This window comes from Sinocyclocheilus anshuiensis, unplaced genomic scaffold (assembly GCF_001515605.1).
Source record: "Sinocyclocheilus anshuiensis isolate Anshui unplaced genomic scaffold, SAMN03320099.WGS_v1.1 scaffold437, whole genome shotgun sequence".
NCBI classification, from domain to species: domain Eukaryota; kingdom Metazoa; phylum Chordata; class Actinopteri; order Cypriniformes; family Cyprinidae; genus Sinocyclocheilus; species Sinocyclocheilus anshuiensis.
In genome coordinates, this window is record NW_015539902.1 from 708,635 (window position 1) to 725,149 (window position 16,515).

General features: G+C 35.3%; 1 protein-coding gene and 1 long non-coding RNA gene across 4 annotated transcripts in view; one reads left to right on the forward strand and one right to left on the reverse strand.

The window, feature by feature from the left end:
• The window catches only part of LOC107686117 (endothelial cell-selective adhesion molecule-like), a 44,233-nt gene extending 30,808 nt beyond the window's left edge, over positions 1-13,425 (forward strand). Inside the window, exons 1-7 of one of the 3 annotated variants that reach the window (XM_016482972.1) lie at positions 6,536-6,764; positions 6,912-7,054; positions 9,245-9,446; positions 9,589-9,744; positions 11,014-11,136; positions 12,416-12,545; positions 12,618-13,424. In XM_016482972.1, the coding sequence (XP_016338458.1) occupies positions 6,968-7,054; positions 9,245-9,446; positions 9,589-9,744; positions 11,014-11,136; positions 12,416-12,545; positions 12,618-13,074 (1,155 nt within the window). In that variant the 5' untranslated portion in view covers positions 6,536-6,764; positions 6,912-6,967 and the 3' untranslated portion in view covers positions 13,075-13,424. Of the gene's footprint in view, positions 1-6,534; positions 7,055-9,244; positions 9,447-9,588; positions 9,745-11,013; positions 11,137-12,415; positions 12,546-12,617 lie in introns of those variants that run through there. The other 2 variants (XM_016482971.1, XM_016482970.1) reach the window with 2 other exon arrangements.
• On the reverse strand, positions 4,467-4,988 carry LOC107686118 (uncharacterized). The gene is made up of 3 exons (XR_001634021.1): positions 4,968-4,988; positions 4,760-4,833; positions 4,467-4,622 (listed from the first exon to the last, which is right to left on the reverse strand). It is a non-coding gene; the product is annotated as an uncharacterized LOC107686118 (long non-coding RNA).
• Positions 13,426-16,515: the final 3,090 nt, after the last annotated feature.

The following is a 16,515-nucleotide window of genomic DNA, read 5'->3' on the forward strand; positions in this document are numbered from 1 at the left end:
TGTTTATTACAGTGACTTTGAATTACCTGAAGTAGTGTGGTAAAGCAACAGATTTGTTTTTATATTTCTATATTAATGTTTACACCAGGCTTATTTGTCAGTGCTTTATGTTGTCATAATTATTACATGCTTACAAGGTTGGAAGTTCAACAAATCAGTCAAACTACTGTGATTGTAGTTGTTAAATAAAAATGTCATTCATATCAATTCATGCATCACCTAATTTCATCGTAACATGTAGGACTGGCCTACAGAAAAGAACATTTATGTTTAATCTATCTAATAGTGTGTTGGTCATTGTGACGAGTGGGGGCGGGGCCGAGAGCCATGGGAAGGGGGCGAGGCCGAGAGCCGTGGGAAGGGAGCGAGGCCGGTGGAGTAATTGATAATGAGCGACACCTGCACCACTCACCGGTCTCGAGTCCCACGGAGGAGCTCCGGAAGGATAAAAGGAGCTGTTACGACAGTGTTGGACGAGAGAGGACCAGGCCTGGACTTTATTTTGTGTTTTGTGTGTGGCAGTCGTCCGTGAGGGGCTGCCGCTTTACTTTCATTTTGTGTTTGTTTATTTTATTATTAAAGTTTTGTTTAAGTGTTCGCCTGTTCCCGCCTCCTTCTTCCCGACCTACAAACGTTGTTACAGTCATACTATACAATGATTTATAGCTTGTCTTTGTTGAATAATACAGAACATAAAGAGCTTTAAAAAAAATAATTGCATATTAAATCGCAATCGCAATATTGGTAAAAAAAATTGCAATTAGATTATTTTCCAAAATCGTTCAGCCCTACCACATTATTTGAAATTAGTGGGGGCCAAACTTTTTTCTCTCACGGGCCGGATGTGGCCCGCGGGCCGCCTAATGAGGAGCCCTGTTCTAGAAGAAGAAATCTTTTAAATCTATACATGTACTACACATAGGTTCTTAAAAACATAACTTTTGTTTCTTTTTTATACAAAAATTGGTGTACCCAAGTAAAAGGCGTAATGGTTTTCTTCTCATATGACAACAAAAGGGCATCTTGTGTGGGAAATAAAATAAAAATAAAAACAAAAAAATAGAAATACTCGCAAAACATCCCCTGCTGTGTTTTAATGGGTATCCTTTACACTGCATATTAAAATTCTGTCCCTCAGATAGCAATTCTCCCTGAAGGCACACAAATAAGATCCTCCCTACCACATCCAGAGTGTTCATTACGAAACCACTTCATAAAGGTTTTATCAGTGACATGAAGAAAACCATCAGTCAATCTCTCAGATCTGCAGTGCACTTGTGTACGTCTCCACCCCGGCCATCAGTTCTCGGGTTGATCTGATCAAGGCTTTATAGTCGAGATTAGATTTGTCATTTTCATTTGACTCATTTTGCCAGAGCATCTGTAATAATTTTGGGTGTTAACTCATCTTAAAAAGGCCTTCGGTCTCAGATCTGACTGAAGACCCAGGGCAGGAATGCTTTGACGGTAACTTTGCAGTGTAGATCGAGTTAGTGCAGGAAGTTCTGGCCTCCACCCAATACTTGGCATCCACGCAAACTGTCAGATGCATCAAAGGCCTTTCCCGAACTCTTTATCAGAGCCTAGTGCCAACCTCCAAAAAAACAAATAGTGCTCTTCCTGCAATTAAAAGCATCAACATCTTTATTTAAAGGGGTCCTATTATGCTCTTTTACAAAGTCTTGATTTTGTTTTGGGGGTGTACTAGAACATGCCCTCATGCACATAAGCATACGCATGGGAGCAACCTCTCATTGTGTTCTACTTGCCATGTTCATGTCTTCGTGAATCACGTTATCCATGATTCCCTCAAGAAAGTTACATTAAAGTCAACATGATTTTAATAACGTTTATAATGTGACATATTTTAGAGTGAAACAGGATGTTCAGTGAGATGATAATGTAGGGCGGGACTTGACTGAATTGTGAAAAGTGTCTCTACGTGAGTAACATAGTTGTTGGGAGGGGTGGGATTTAAAATTAAGAGGGTTTGGTCTTGTCACCCAAAAAGAAAAGTCAGTTTGGATTCATTATTACATTTTGTTTCTCAGTGAATCTTTCACAATAAGGCAATTTTTGATTTCTTGTTCACTTTAAGGTTAATATCTGAGACCATGAAGGACATTAAACCCATTGTTTTGCTTAAGCTATGCACAGCATAATTACTAAGAGTCTTGATTTATGTTAGCGCAGCACTTTAGAATAATGGGTTTATCACAGAAATTAGATGGTTTTCAGCAAAATGTTCCACATAGAAACTTTAGGCTCGGCTGATGTTAAACAGGTGCGGTACATAAAAATATTAATTTTAAAAACCTAGCTCTTATATCACAGATAATTTACATGCAGTCCCATTATATGTTTGAGTTTCGCTGAGTACAAGTATGTAATTGTGAGGATTTCTCTGTCTTTATATAACCAAAGTGTGTTGTTATATTAGAAATACATGTTATTTTGATTTATTTGTTGATTTATGTTATGTTCTGGATCGGTACAATTTAAAAAAATATTTTTGAAGTCTTTTATGCTTATCAAGGCTGCATTTATTTAATGAAAAATGTGGTAAAAACGGCTATATTCCTGTGATGGCAAAGCTGGATTTTCAGCAGCCATTACTCCCGTCTTCAGTGTCTCATGATCCTTCAGAAATCATTCTAATTTGCAGATTTGGTGCTCAGGAAAGATTTGTATTATTATTAATGTTAAAAACAGTTTTGCTGCTTAATATTTTGTTTTCTTTTTTCAATTTTTATTTAAGCATTCAAATAGAAAGTTAAAAAAACAGCATTTATTTAAAATAGGCCTATATGATCACTTTTGATCAATTAAATGCATCCTTGCTGAATAAAACTATTAATTTCTTTAAAAAAACATCTTACTGACCTGAAACTTATGAATGGTAGTCTGCAAGTGTACGGTTTATTTGTATTATATCTATTTAATGTCTGAATGTCATTTTGTATGTACATAGTCTGTTTTGCTTAACATAAAAATGCAGGACATGTGAATATTTATATACCGACACTGTACTTTGTGCATCTTTGTTGTATAGCTGGTGCTGTTAATGCTATGTTTTAATGGGCAACCTTGTACACACGTGTGTGTGTGTGTGTGTGGTCACTATTCCAATTTTTTGTGGCCATTACTGGTGACTTACTGGATGAGTTTTTGGTTGATGACACCTCATTACCTCTCCAGCATGTGTGGCTCTAACTGATGATATTTCCATCTCTTTTCTGACTTCATGCCACTCAGTAGCATATATTATTCAGATCAGACCCATGGGAATGATTTGAGAAGATTTATAACACTATTCTTCTTCTCATTAGTCTTCAATTTAAAAGTCTGTATTCAATATTTGACTTGACATGAGCTGCTTTCTCTTTCCACGTATTCTTCTCATTGCCCATACCTGTCCTCAGAGCTTTCCTCAGACCTTTCTGGGGTTCACAACTGAACAAACAAAAGCACATTTGCATCAGCGAAAACATTTGTGTTCACAAATGTGCGATTTGGAGGACTTGCCAGAAATCATTTGCAGGCTCATTAGGCTGATGGGATTGGGACAGTACTGGAATGTCTTGTCATTAGGAGCTAAATCAGAAGATGTTGTGATGGTATTACGCTTGAAGATTCAGGAAATGGTCTCTCCGCTTTGTTCCCTCTGTCATTCTCACAGTAAAACAGAAAAATCCCTTAAACATTTCCCAGAGGAATCATTTATCATCCTTAAATGACCAGTGGACATTCACTTGAACTGGTCACTGGTTAGCGCACATTAACCTTAACATCACATCCGCAGCACAGATGCTTTCCTCCTGTGGCTTATAAAGAGCTTCATGTTTGTTTGAGGTTGCTCTTCCAATAAGTGAGTTTAAAGCAGCACTATGTAACTTTTTCTGTTCAAAATTTGCTAAATGTATATAATGAGCGAGTACATCATGAATTCATCTTGCTAGAGTGCCAAAAGTTACATAGTGCTGCTTTAATAGGAGAATTTAAACACTGCTAAGATCCTTATGTGGATCCGAGACACTCTGGGTGCGTCCGAAATCGCATACTACTTAGTAGGTACTACATTTGAATTTGAACGTACTACTCGACCGTTAAAAAAGTACGTTCTATATAGTATGAATGAGAGTAGTATGAATGGAATTCGGACGTACTACATCCGCCATGTTGATGTTGTCACGTGACATGCGTCTTCACAACAGCGCCAAAATTTAAAGAGCCCGCACTACTGCGCGAACATCAGCAATGTTTCACGTTATTCTTACCGCTTTCATCGCGTTTTAACCTTGATTGGATCAACAGCTCAGAGGAGGCTTCTAGCTGCTCGCAGATCACTGATTTTTTAGGATTACTGATAAACTACTGTCATTTGATTTGTATTATTTGTATTTGTTACTTATTTTAATTTTAGTTACATTATGTCTGAATTTATTCTGTCTGTATAGGTAACATGGTAGCTGGTGCAATAGACGGATGCCACATCCGGATCAAGCCACCAGCAAGTGATGCCCCATGCTATTGTAATAGGAAGCTGTTCCACTCTGTTCAGCTGCAGGCCATCACCGACCACGAGGGGAAGTTCCTCGATATCTTTGTTGGATATCCCGGGTCTGAAAAGCACAATATCAAGACAGTCAATTACATTCATTAGATTACTGCATTACTATGACATGGAAAAACATTAACATGATCAAATCATGAACTAATAAAAATTTTGGGGTTAACTAATTACAAAAAAAAATTTTACTTTATATTTTTGTTTTAGGTTCTCCCACTTTCTTTTGACTTGAGCAGCAGAAATTTTGCCCTCAAGTCCCTGCTCTGTCACAATAAATGCACAGAAATCAAGCATAAAAAGAAGGCAGTAAGACCTTTGCTTGAAGTGTTAGTATTTACTACGTTCAGTGTCAACAGCACCTGAATAAAAGCACATTTTACATAACTTGTTTACTTACTCAAAACCTTTGATGGCAGCAATAGTATGGAAGTATGCGATTTCGGACGCAGCTTCTGTGTTCACAAGAGAGAAAACACTCCCAAAAGTGCTCTTATTAATGAGAAAGGCTGATGCTAACCCAGGTTCCCTACTGTTCCCTACCGTCAGCTACTAGTTTAATCTCTTGTTGAGGCTTTAGTAGAGCGATCTAGAGATGAGGAGAAGACTTGGGAATGCTGGGTAATGCACCTAATGAATTAGGATCTCTGCTTTGGTAGATGCAGAAAAACACAGTGATGATAGATGCATTGAAAACATAGACTGACTGCACAAATCATTGAATATCATAAGTCCTGAATGAAGGATTTTCAGTAGTGAAGTGCACAAAACACCATATTTTTTGTGTACTTTTATGTTCTTATTTACTGTATAATGACTGAGTTTATTGCATAGCATTTGCTGACCTCTACTGGTATGCAGGCAGGCATACAGTTTAAGGTCAAACTCTTATTCTAAAAGTTCATGCAAAATATGTTTTTTTTCTCTGTCTCTGTCTTTAAGCATTACTTCTAAGCTGCTTAGGGCTTAGCATGCTTTGTATGGTACCCTAGCATGCAGATTATGGAAAATGTTCTAGAAGTTTGTGTTATTGTGAATGAACATTTGTATATTATTGATTTAAAGTGCTAGTGTTCCTGCTAGAAAGCTGGTAATTATATGTTTTAATTACAAAATAAATGAATTTAATGAGAATTTGAAAGACATGAATACTTATCAAGAATGTTTAATATTTGTTATCGTTCAAAAGTTTGGGGTCAGTAAGGTTTTCTTTTTGTTTTTTTAAAGAAATCAATCATTTTTATTTACCAAGGACTTTTAGTTTTCAATTCGGTAACAATAGAAAGACTAGAAGTAATAAAGATTATCCTAAAATTAAAATAATTAATTTATACACACACATACACAAAGACTACATCACGTGTGGTGTCATTATATCATGTTGCCTGTCCTCTCTGTATGTTTGTTTATAAATCTTTCACTCTGAGAAGTGTTTCACAGTCTAGTTGGAACCAGTTCAGGGTATGGCCTTTGGATCACTGCCGTGACCGCGACAGATGGGGGCAGACTGGAGAACTGGATTAAGAGATATTTTTCTTCTTTTGGTAAACAATAGAACTGACACTGATTGCAAGATAAATCTGGAAGAGACACTACCAGAAATCTATTTTCCCCTTTGACCTCTAAGATTAAATGTTGATCAAGATTTTCCTTGACAGCAGATTAATTCCTTTATACTTTCATAATGCAATTCAGCGTTTGATCCTGTCCCACATATGGGTTAAATTTCTGAATTGAGCGATGGCTTTATTTGGTGAGTCAATGGAAGCAATTTGACTATCATTGCTAGTTTGTAATCAGGTTAAAGACCAGCCCGCAAACATAAAGCAGAAGAAAATGTCTAAAAGATGAGTACAAACAGGATTCTAGTTGAGGATTAGTGGGTTTACACTTAAGCAAGGGGAATTCAACATACGCGTGGCATTGAGGCTCATTGCAGTGGGCCTGTGAATGTCCCTCTCCCTCCCTCGTACCTTCTGCTAAGCCTAAAACAAGATGCTCGGCGGTTGCGTCACCCAGTTTTTCTCCCTGCGGACTTTCATCTGAAATCATAAGTGACAAGAGGATTTTAGAAGCAGATTCTCTTATGAGTCTCTGTGTGGCACGTATTTGTTTCGAAGCATCCCGGCCAAGCTGGCGGATCAAACGGACAACCAGGACAGCTGGATTCAGCTTGTTTACCTCCACTTGGGGGAGTGTATGTCACTCCTGAATGTTTCTGAGATTTTATTGGGGTTTCAAATGAGTGCACCTGGACTTGTAGGCTGTCAGCTGGGTCGAATGGAAATATTTCGTGTTTTTGAGGTTGTTAAGCGATTTATGCTTTCTCTCTTTATCTTTCCAGGTGACCTGGCCCAACTTCAGCTGCCTCAGAAAAATGTAGAAGTGATCAAAGGGAAGATGGTAGTGCTGCAGGCTTCTTACACTGGTGTGGAGATTGAGAAAAATACAGTGGTATGGAACTACATGTCCAGCAGCACAGAAATGGTGACTGTCTTTCTTATTGGTTGTTTTTCGTTGTTTGTGTTGACAGAGACAGCAGTGTCCTGCAGTGTGACATGCTATACTTCATCTAAAAATATTTTTCCACTTCAGAATTATGATTATTAATTTTATCAACTCATAACATTTATTATTATTATTAATTAGCATTGAATATTTATACTTAATACAACTAATATGACTTTATTTGTCACATTGTAGAAATACTTGTTAACTGCAAAAAAGTTAAATAATAGTTAATAAAAATCAATTAAATTAAAAAACAAACTATTTAATTAAAATAAATAGTTTTAAATAAGAAATGACTTTAAAAAATAATATATATATATATATATATATATATATACAGTATATTCTTATTTTTATTAATTGAGAGACAGCATTGAATATTTATACTTAATACAAATTTATTTGTCACACTGTAAAAATACTTAAGTGAACTGCAAAAAACTTAAACAATTATTTGTAAATAAATAATTCCTTCTTTTTTTTTTTACAAATGTTATATATACCTATAACACCCTAAAATCTTGGTCTTAAAACATGAACATGTTATTTGTTGCTTTAATTGATTTAAATCATACCTAGTCAGCTACTTTGACTGGATTAAATAAATAGCTAAAAATGGTAAAATAAGATGAACACAAGAAATAATGATAAAAAATAAGCAATAAGTCCCATATAAAGTGTTTTTAGCAAGTAATAAACAAGTAATAATTAAGATAATAAATAATTGCAATAATCCCTTAATAATAATAATTATTATTATTAAGGTATTTATCAAGCTCTTTTTGATGGAATAAGTGAGAGACAAAGTATTGTTGTAAAAGATAATACTCTGTAAACTATGAAATATGAATGCTAATAATCACACAGTAATAAGTAATATAGTTAATTAACTAGGTTGCTGAGCAATTTAAAGAGTGCAGTATCTTGGGTCTTGTGCATATATTGGCTGTTTTCAATCTAATTTCATAGTTTCATAAAAATCTCAATTTTTCTCATGGTGGTTCAGAACGTAACATGAAATGCAGCTGATGTAATGTCACTCTCTGTCCCTGATCACTCAGGCTCTTGAGTTCCAGAGGTCAAGAGTGCACACAGACGAAATCCCGCTCCTCATTTTTCCAGTGCAGTACGCCGAATGGATTCAGCAGAGATTTATAATGAATTCTGATAATGTTATGTCAGTCCAAATTAGATTTCGAAATGGTATGGTATTATGGGTGGGATTATATTCATTCGTTAGTTTTTGTGCAGATGCCAGAAAGTTTAGCACCGTCTGTGCATGTTATGATTTGGATTATGAATGGCAGAGACAGAAATATTATTCTGGACTGATTATAAAAAAAAATTTGTCTTAAAAATGATCACTTTTTTATATGGAAATTTAGTTTTTGTTTTAATTCAGTTATATAATGTTGATCAAATGTCGACAAATGTCTTCATCACAGAATCACTTGTTTTTTGTGTTAACCATATTGAAAGTACAAGAAGTCATGTGAATCATCATAGCAGACTACTATCTCATATTACCTGCAAGCTCAGACCATCTTACCTTAAGAGCTAGTATAATACTGTGATTGAAATGTCCACTCTTGCCAGCAATTGTCTTTCATTTTGCATTACACAGCACCTCATTACTCTGTAAGAAACCGTATTATCTACAGATTGTAAAATCCTCTATCCTGCATTTTCTTCAGTTGAGATTAAATCTGCACACTGAGGAATCAGCTGATATGAATCCTTTAGACCTGTCCACTGAGAAATTCTGTCCCTGCCTCTAACAGATTGACGATCTTACATAATTCCATTTTTTTAAATTGTGTTTTTACACAGTGGTTTAGAAATTTCCAGCCGCTTGCCTAAGCAGTTTTTGCAGTATATTTCATTAGTATCAGAAATGTACAAACATTTGTTTGTTTATATATTAATACTCCCATCTGTTTATATTTACTTATTTAATATGTTGATATTTTCAATCATTTATTAAATAATTTATTGAAAGGGATTTTTGTGTGTGTGTGTGTGTGTGTGTGTTAATAAAATGTAATGAATAAATATACCTGTGTATTGTGAAAAATATTTCACCTTAAACCTCCTGAATTTTTATCATCTATTCATACCCCATTTGCAATTTTAATGCCCTCCACCCTCTTCTCTGTCTTTCTTTAGATTATCTCATACGTCAGTGGAGGCTTAAGTCATAGCACTTCCCAGTTTGCAGGTCGAGTTGGTTTTATGCATAGTATGCCCAACACCAACCTGTCCCTGTACATTAACAACACCAAAGCATCAGACTCAGGGAAGTACATGTGCCAGGTCATTATCCCGGGCGTCCCAGGACTCACCGGAGAGCTCACCCTTAATGTTAAAGGTTTGTACTTACTGCCACATTGTGGTGCACACATGCATAGTCATAAAACACACATGCATGTGTACATGTCAGATGCTTGTTCTGTGACACAGGCCAGCGTTTTCTGGATTTAACATCACATAACCCATCCTGTCTCTTTCAGTCCCTCCTTCAGTGCCAGTTTGTCAAGTTAAAGGAAGGCCTGTTCTTAAAGGGAACATCACTCTGGCTTGTAACTCTGATGATGGTAAACCTGCACCAGAATACAAGTGGACCAAGACCAGCCCCACTTCAGAGGTCTTCTTCCCTCCTGCACAAAGTGAGTCTGTCTGTGCGTCCAAGTAAGACACAAGAATATATTTAAATAATGTATTCATTCTCCATTCTATTAGCATGCATTAGCATTAACATGCCTCTCCAAAAATGAAAATGTACTTACCCTAATGTTTCAAATTCATATGACTATATTTTTTTTGTGGAAAGAGGTGAAATTTTGAAGAATGTCCACTGATAAAGAAAGTAGCATAAAAGTATACTTTAGTAAGTCATCTACGTGACTCTGGATGCAGTCGCAGCAGTTAACAGCTCACTAGAAGGGAGGAATATTAGTAAATGTTCACTTTATTTTGGTTGGTTTGTCATATTTAGCTGTTGTATTACTTCAAAAGAGTGCATACAGTCGATCAGTTGTATTTCTCTTTTTTTTTTTTGTGTGTTCCATCGAGGAAGGTAAGTCATGTAGAGTCAAACCAAAATTTATTCAGACACCTTCAACATTTCTCACATTATCACAGATTATTCGCTATAGTTTAGAAAATGGTAATAAAATATGACAAGAACTCTCAGTTAAACTGTGTCAGAACAAATTCATTAACTTTGATAGAAAGGTATGTAAAGAATTAGGTTAGCTGTCAGCTGTTAAATTTAAGTACACAGATAATACCATTTTTGGTCAATTAATTACCAAGCAATGCTTAATTTTGTTCAGTCTGTGATGTAAAAAGGTTGCATTAGCAATTAAAGAAAAACACTTAAGCAAAACATGGTCAGGTCAAAGTGTCTGAATAATTTTTGGTCCCGAATTTTTATCAGTTTTACTGGTAGTCCACTGTATGAAGAATTTTTGGGTATAATATGCCACAGTTTACTTTATTTTGCTGTCCTCACTTACATAAATTAACTATAGTGTTGTGCACCCACTAGTAAAAAATATAAAAAATTATATCTGGTTTCTGAATAATTTTTGGTTTAACTGTTATGTTTTGAACATCATGAGGGTGAGTAAATAATTTCAGAATTTTCATTTTTGGTTGAACTAATCCTTTAAGCATGACGAGGAAACCGTTTGGCCTGAGATTAAACCTTAAAACCATATATTTGTTGACATTTGTTATGTAATTCTTGAGTCACTGGAATCAAATCCTTGGATATATTGGATAAACGTTGCTGGCATTCAGCTAGCAATATTTTATCAGTTACTGTGACACTGTGATCTCGGTTTCAAATATTTGAATGTTTCTAATCTCTGGCTGAATTATTTTTGTAATCATGCAAGTCAAACTTTACCCTCATACTGTTGTTGTTGTAGATGAAAGAGCAGGAACATTAAAGCTGAACAATCTGAGCAGTAATATGTCAGGGAAATACATGTGCACTGCATCTAACTCTGCGGGAGTGGAGACGTGCTACATCAACCTGGAGGTCATCACATGTACGTACTGTTGTTTGCTCATTACATACATAAGCTTTCAAATGTATTAAGAAATCATTTTTTTTATTCGGCAGGGATGCATTAAATTGATCAAAAGTGACAGTAAAGACATTTATGTTAACATGACACTAACTTTCTCTTCATCAAAGAATCCTAAAAAAAGTATTACAGTTTCCACAAAAATATTAAGCAGCACAATTGTTTTCAACATTGATTTTTAGAAATGTTTCTTGAGCAGAAAATCAGCATATGTGAATATGGACCACAAAACCAGTCATAAGGGTCAATTTTTTGAAAATGAGATTTATACAGCATCTGAAAGCTTATAAATAATCTTTCCATTGATGTATGGTTTGTTAGGATAGGACAATATTTGGCCGAGATACAACTGTTTGAATATCTGGAATCTGAGAAAATTGCCTTTAAAGTTGTCCAAATTAAGTACTTAGCAACGCATATTACTAATCAAAAATCACGTTTTGATATATTTACGGTAGGAAATGTACAAAATATCTTCATGGAACATGATATTTACTTAATATCCTAATGATTTTTGGCAAAAATCGACAATTTTGACCCATACAATGTATTGTTGGCTATTGCTACAAATACACCTGTGCAACTTAAGATTGGTTTTGTGGTCCAGGGTCATACATTAGAATGACTTCTGAAGGATCATGTGACACTGAACACTGGAATAATGGCTTCTGAAAATTCAAGAATAAATTACTTTTAAAAACAGAAAATCTTATAAAAAAAATTCTAAATAAAAAATTCAGTCCCACTTTATATTAGGTGGCCTTAACTACTACTACTATGTACTTACATTTAAATAAATCATTTGATACAATGCACTTAATGTGTACATACATGATTTTATATTGTACTTATATTTTTTAAAATACCTGCATGTAATTAATGTCTGTAATTACATTTATAATTACACTGTTGACCCATCCCTTACACCTTAACCCATCTTTAAACCTACCTATACCTCCAAACCTGTCCCTAACCTTACCCATATCCCACCTCAATAGCAGCAAAAGTGTTTTGCAATACAATATGAACACAATAAGTACATTGTACTTATTTTTTATGTATAGTAAGTACATAGTAGTTAAGGCCACCTAATATAAAGTGGGACCAAAAATTCAATCTTACTGTTTTTTAAACGATTGTATTCATTCTCTTTTTCATACTTGATGTTTAGCCATTTAAGTTGTCTGAAGATAAAAAGTGTACATTAAGTACATTAAGCGTACATTAACTTTTCCTACAGCGACTAATGCTGGGATGATCGCTGGTGTCACAGTTGGTTGTATTGTGGCTCTCATCCTCATCATTCTCTTCCTCGTCTTCATGTGGACAAGACGGAAAGACACAGAGGAGGATTTAGCCAATGAAATCAAGTAAGATGATTATGATTTATTTAATGATTTCTAACTTGTGTAGACACTAATAAGTGTTTTTGTGTGTTAAAGAGAGGATGCTCAGGCTCCCAAACGCGTCTCATGGGCCAAGAGTGGCACTGGATCTGACATCATCTCTAAAAACGGCACCCTGTCCTCCATTCACACCAGCTCTTACCCACGAGACACCCAGAACCACCACCATTACCCTCACTCCGACACTGCGTCCATCCTCACGGCCACGGGCAGTACAGCCGGCTACCGCTCGCAGCCTCCAGCAGACGCCACCCTGGAGCGCACATTGCCAGGCTACAACACCAACCCCACCCTGCCCCGTGGACCCTCGGGACCCCCCAGCACCAATGGAGGCTCCCAGCACACCTCGGTGCCCCGGGGGCCAGCCTCCGCTCAGCCTCAGATTCCATGTCCGCCCGTGCTGCCCACCACCATAACTGCTGCCAACATCTCCCGCATGGGAGGGGTACCCATTATGGTGCCAGCGCAAAACCAGGCTGGCTCTCTGGTGTAGGACCAAACATTTCTGCTGAACCTCTGCAGAGGACATCATGTCTGCGGTCCCTCAAACTGAAGCACATTGGAAAGGATGAATTGGAACCGATAAGCTTATTGCCTCTGTATGGAAACTGTATGATGTCATTTTCTTTATTTACGTTTTTTTATTTTGTTTAAATATCAAAAATGTAAGCAAATATATGTAAAGATGCTCATTTTATTGTTTTATAGTTTTTTACTGTTCAAAGTAATACAGAAAATCCTCTACTTTCTGTAAAGTGGAACTTGTTTAACTGTAAACAAAAAGACACTGACCAAAAAACAAAGATGTTGGAATATTAGTGCTGACAATTGATTAATCGCGATTAATCGCATCCAAAATATAAGTTTTTGTTTACATAATATGTGTGTGTACTGTGTATTTTTATTATGTATATATAAATACACACATGCATGTATATATTTAAGAAAAATGTTGTTTGTATATGAAATATATTTATATATAATATAAATTATGAATATAAATATACACATGTAAATATTTTCAAAATATATGTGACCCTGGATCACAAAACCAGTCTTAAGTCGCTGGGGTATATTTGTAGCAATAGCCAAAAATACATTGTATGGGTCAAAATTATTGATTTATCTTTTATGCCAAAAATCATTAGGACATTAAATAAAGATCATGTTCCATGAAGATATTTTGTAAATATATTAAAACTTAATTTTTGATTAGTAATATGCATTGCTAAGAACTTCATTTGGACAACTTTAAAGGCAATTTTCTCAATATTTTGATTTTTTAATACCCTCAAATTCCAGATTTTCTAACAAACCATACATGAATAGAAAGCTTATTTATTCAGCTTTGAGATGGTGTATAAATCTCAATAAAAAATTAAAAAAAGACCCTTATGACTGGTTTTGTGGTCCAGGGTCACATATACTGTATGTGTGTGTATTTATACTATATACATAATAAATATACACAGTACACACACATATATTATGTAAACAAAAACTTTTATTTTGAATGCGATTAAGGTCTATTCCACATTATTTACAGACACTCCTCATGAATATTTACGTTTACATATGTTTAATACATATGCGATCAGTCCACCTTATTTTTCAATGCAGAAGTAAGCTATTTAGTTTAAATGGCTGCACCCACTCTTATGTTAAAATGAAGGTGGATAGCATATGTTTCATAGCAGCATATGTTAAGGGAATGTCGAGGACATCGCTTAAAATGTGACATATTAAGTTGCTATATTTGCCTTTAAATGTTTTTTGACCAGATATTTAGAAATAAACCCGTGTTGTTATCTCTTAGAGATGTGTGGTAGCTTTTTTCAATTTAGAAGTGTAGAATTTGGTGGTATCTTAATTTATATTGCATTTTTGTACCCCATGATGATATTTTAAAACTAATGTATTGAATTGAATATGTAAACTGTAATTATAAACATTTCTTTACCTTACTGTAAATAAGGTATTTATTTCTCATTCTAGATCTGTGGTCATTTCATAATTTTGCAGCAGATAAGTTCATGATTTTTCTGGTTTACTGGATACAAAACCAAAGAGTTCCTGTTGATGTGTGGATACTAGTTTTCCTTGTCATTCTTATCGGCATTGTACCAGAGCACTGCGAGTGCTACTACAGTTAAAGCTGACAAATTTCTAACAAAAGAAAAATGACAAGCAGACAGTCATTTAGGCTGCAAAAGAAGGTCATAAGGGTAAAACATCCAGTTTCCAGAAAATAAATGCACCAGTGAAACATAAACTCAAAAGTGGCTGTATTTATTTTCTTAATGCACATCACTGAACATCCCAGTTTTACTCAGAAATAAGTCATATTATGGAAGTAAAATGGGTTCATGGTCACTTTAAGTAGGCTATGGCAGACCATATAATAAATCACAATAGCTCATCTGTAAGTATGCCAAAAATCATGTATTTTTTTTTCACATATTTCATAAATGCTTTTTAAACTGCTGTAATTTTTTAAAGTTTGTTGTATGTATTCAACAGTGCGACTGACTATTTTTCAAGCACAAACTATTTTACTTTATTTTATTAGAAATGTTTTATTGTCTGTACCCATGTCAATCTTTTTGTCATCTGCAGACTGGACAACCTCAAACTGTTCTGTATATATGACTATTTACTGTCAGCAGACTTGAAAACACTTTGTATTCATATTTTTGATTAAAAGAAACTGGCTGTAAACATGCAGTCTGTTCATTTAAAAGGAAATATAGTAGTAATGTTCTGTAGAGTCAGAAATGTAGCATCTACAGTGTATCATGTAGGCTATGTATTTGTGATCCAGTCCTGGCATATTGCCCTACAGTGACCTAGGTTTATGTTAATGCTTACTAATAAGTAAATTAATGTTTTTGATGGCGGAAAAAAGGTCCTCATAACGATTAAAAATGCACAATAAAATCAGTCATGGGTGCGCATTATTTTTCGCATGCTTTCCTTTGGAACGTGTCCAAGTGAACGGTTATGAAGACTTGTTTTAAAACGAAGAGAGCAGAAGGTAAGATACTGTGTGTTATAACTAGTTTTTTACGACTTTTCTGGTAACAAGTTATTAATATTTGGGAAAGATAACCTAACGCGTTACGTAATATAAATAAGCCGCAAGCTGTGTAACATTTAGTCAGGGTCAGACTCGGCTAAGATAAACTAATTTGACTGCTGCATTTAAAATGAGCAAAAATGAATTCCTCTGTTTTCATCTGTTATCTAACATTTGATATATTTCAGATATTGTGTTAAGACATTGTATTAATCATTTCAATTAACAATTCATTCAATTTCAACAGACAAAAGTAGTAGGCTAGGCCTAGACGTAGACAACATATCTGAAAAAAATATTCCTAGGTAAAATGCTCCTAGATATGTTCCAGGGGGACAAATATCACTTCATATTAAATAATATGAATTCATTTTTTACACTGGTTTAAGCAGAACTAGAAAGAAAAGTCACTCACATACGAGCATGACTCTGGAAACTTTTTTTCCAACTAATGAGTATCAACAGTTTTGATGTCACCAGTTATTAGGTGTACCTGTTTTAATTTAATTTTAATTTTTAAGTACAATATTAAAGGTCCCATTTTGTCAAAACTGAAATTTCCTGGCTTTTTTCATGATAACTGAGGTCTGGGGTTAAATGATATTTTAAGCTCCTTATGTAGCCGAATCTGCGCCGGTTTGAATGGGCCTCCTCCAGTTTCCCCTTTGTTTTGCTGCCTCCAGCTAGCGCTGTGACGTCGCTGACCCTAGTTACCTGTGGTTGGCCTGGTCGTGCGTCATTCAGAAAACAACAGGCCAATCAGAAGAGAGGCTCATGAATATTAATTAGACAGACCAAAATCGACCTGTTCTCAGCAGAGCTCCTGAGAGAGGAGCTGTAAAAATATATTGAGATGGT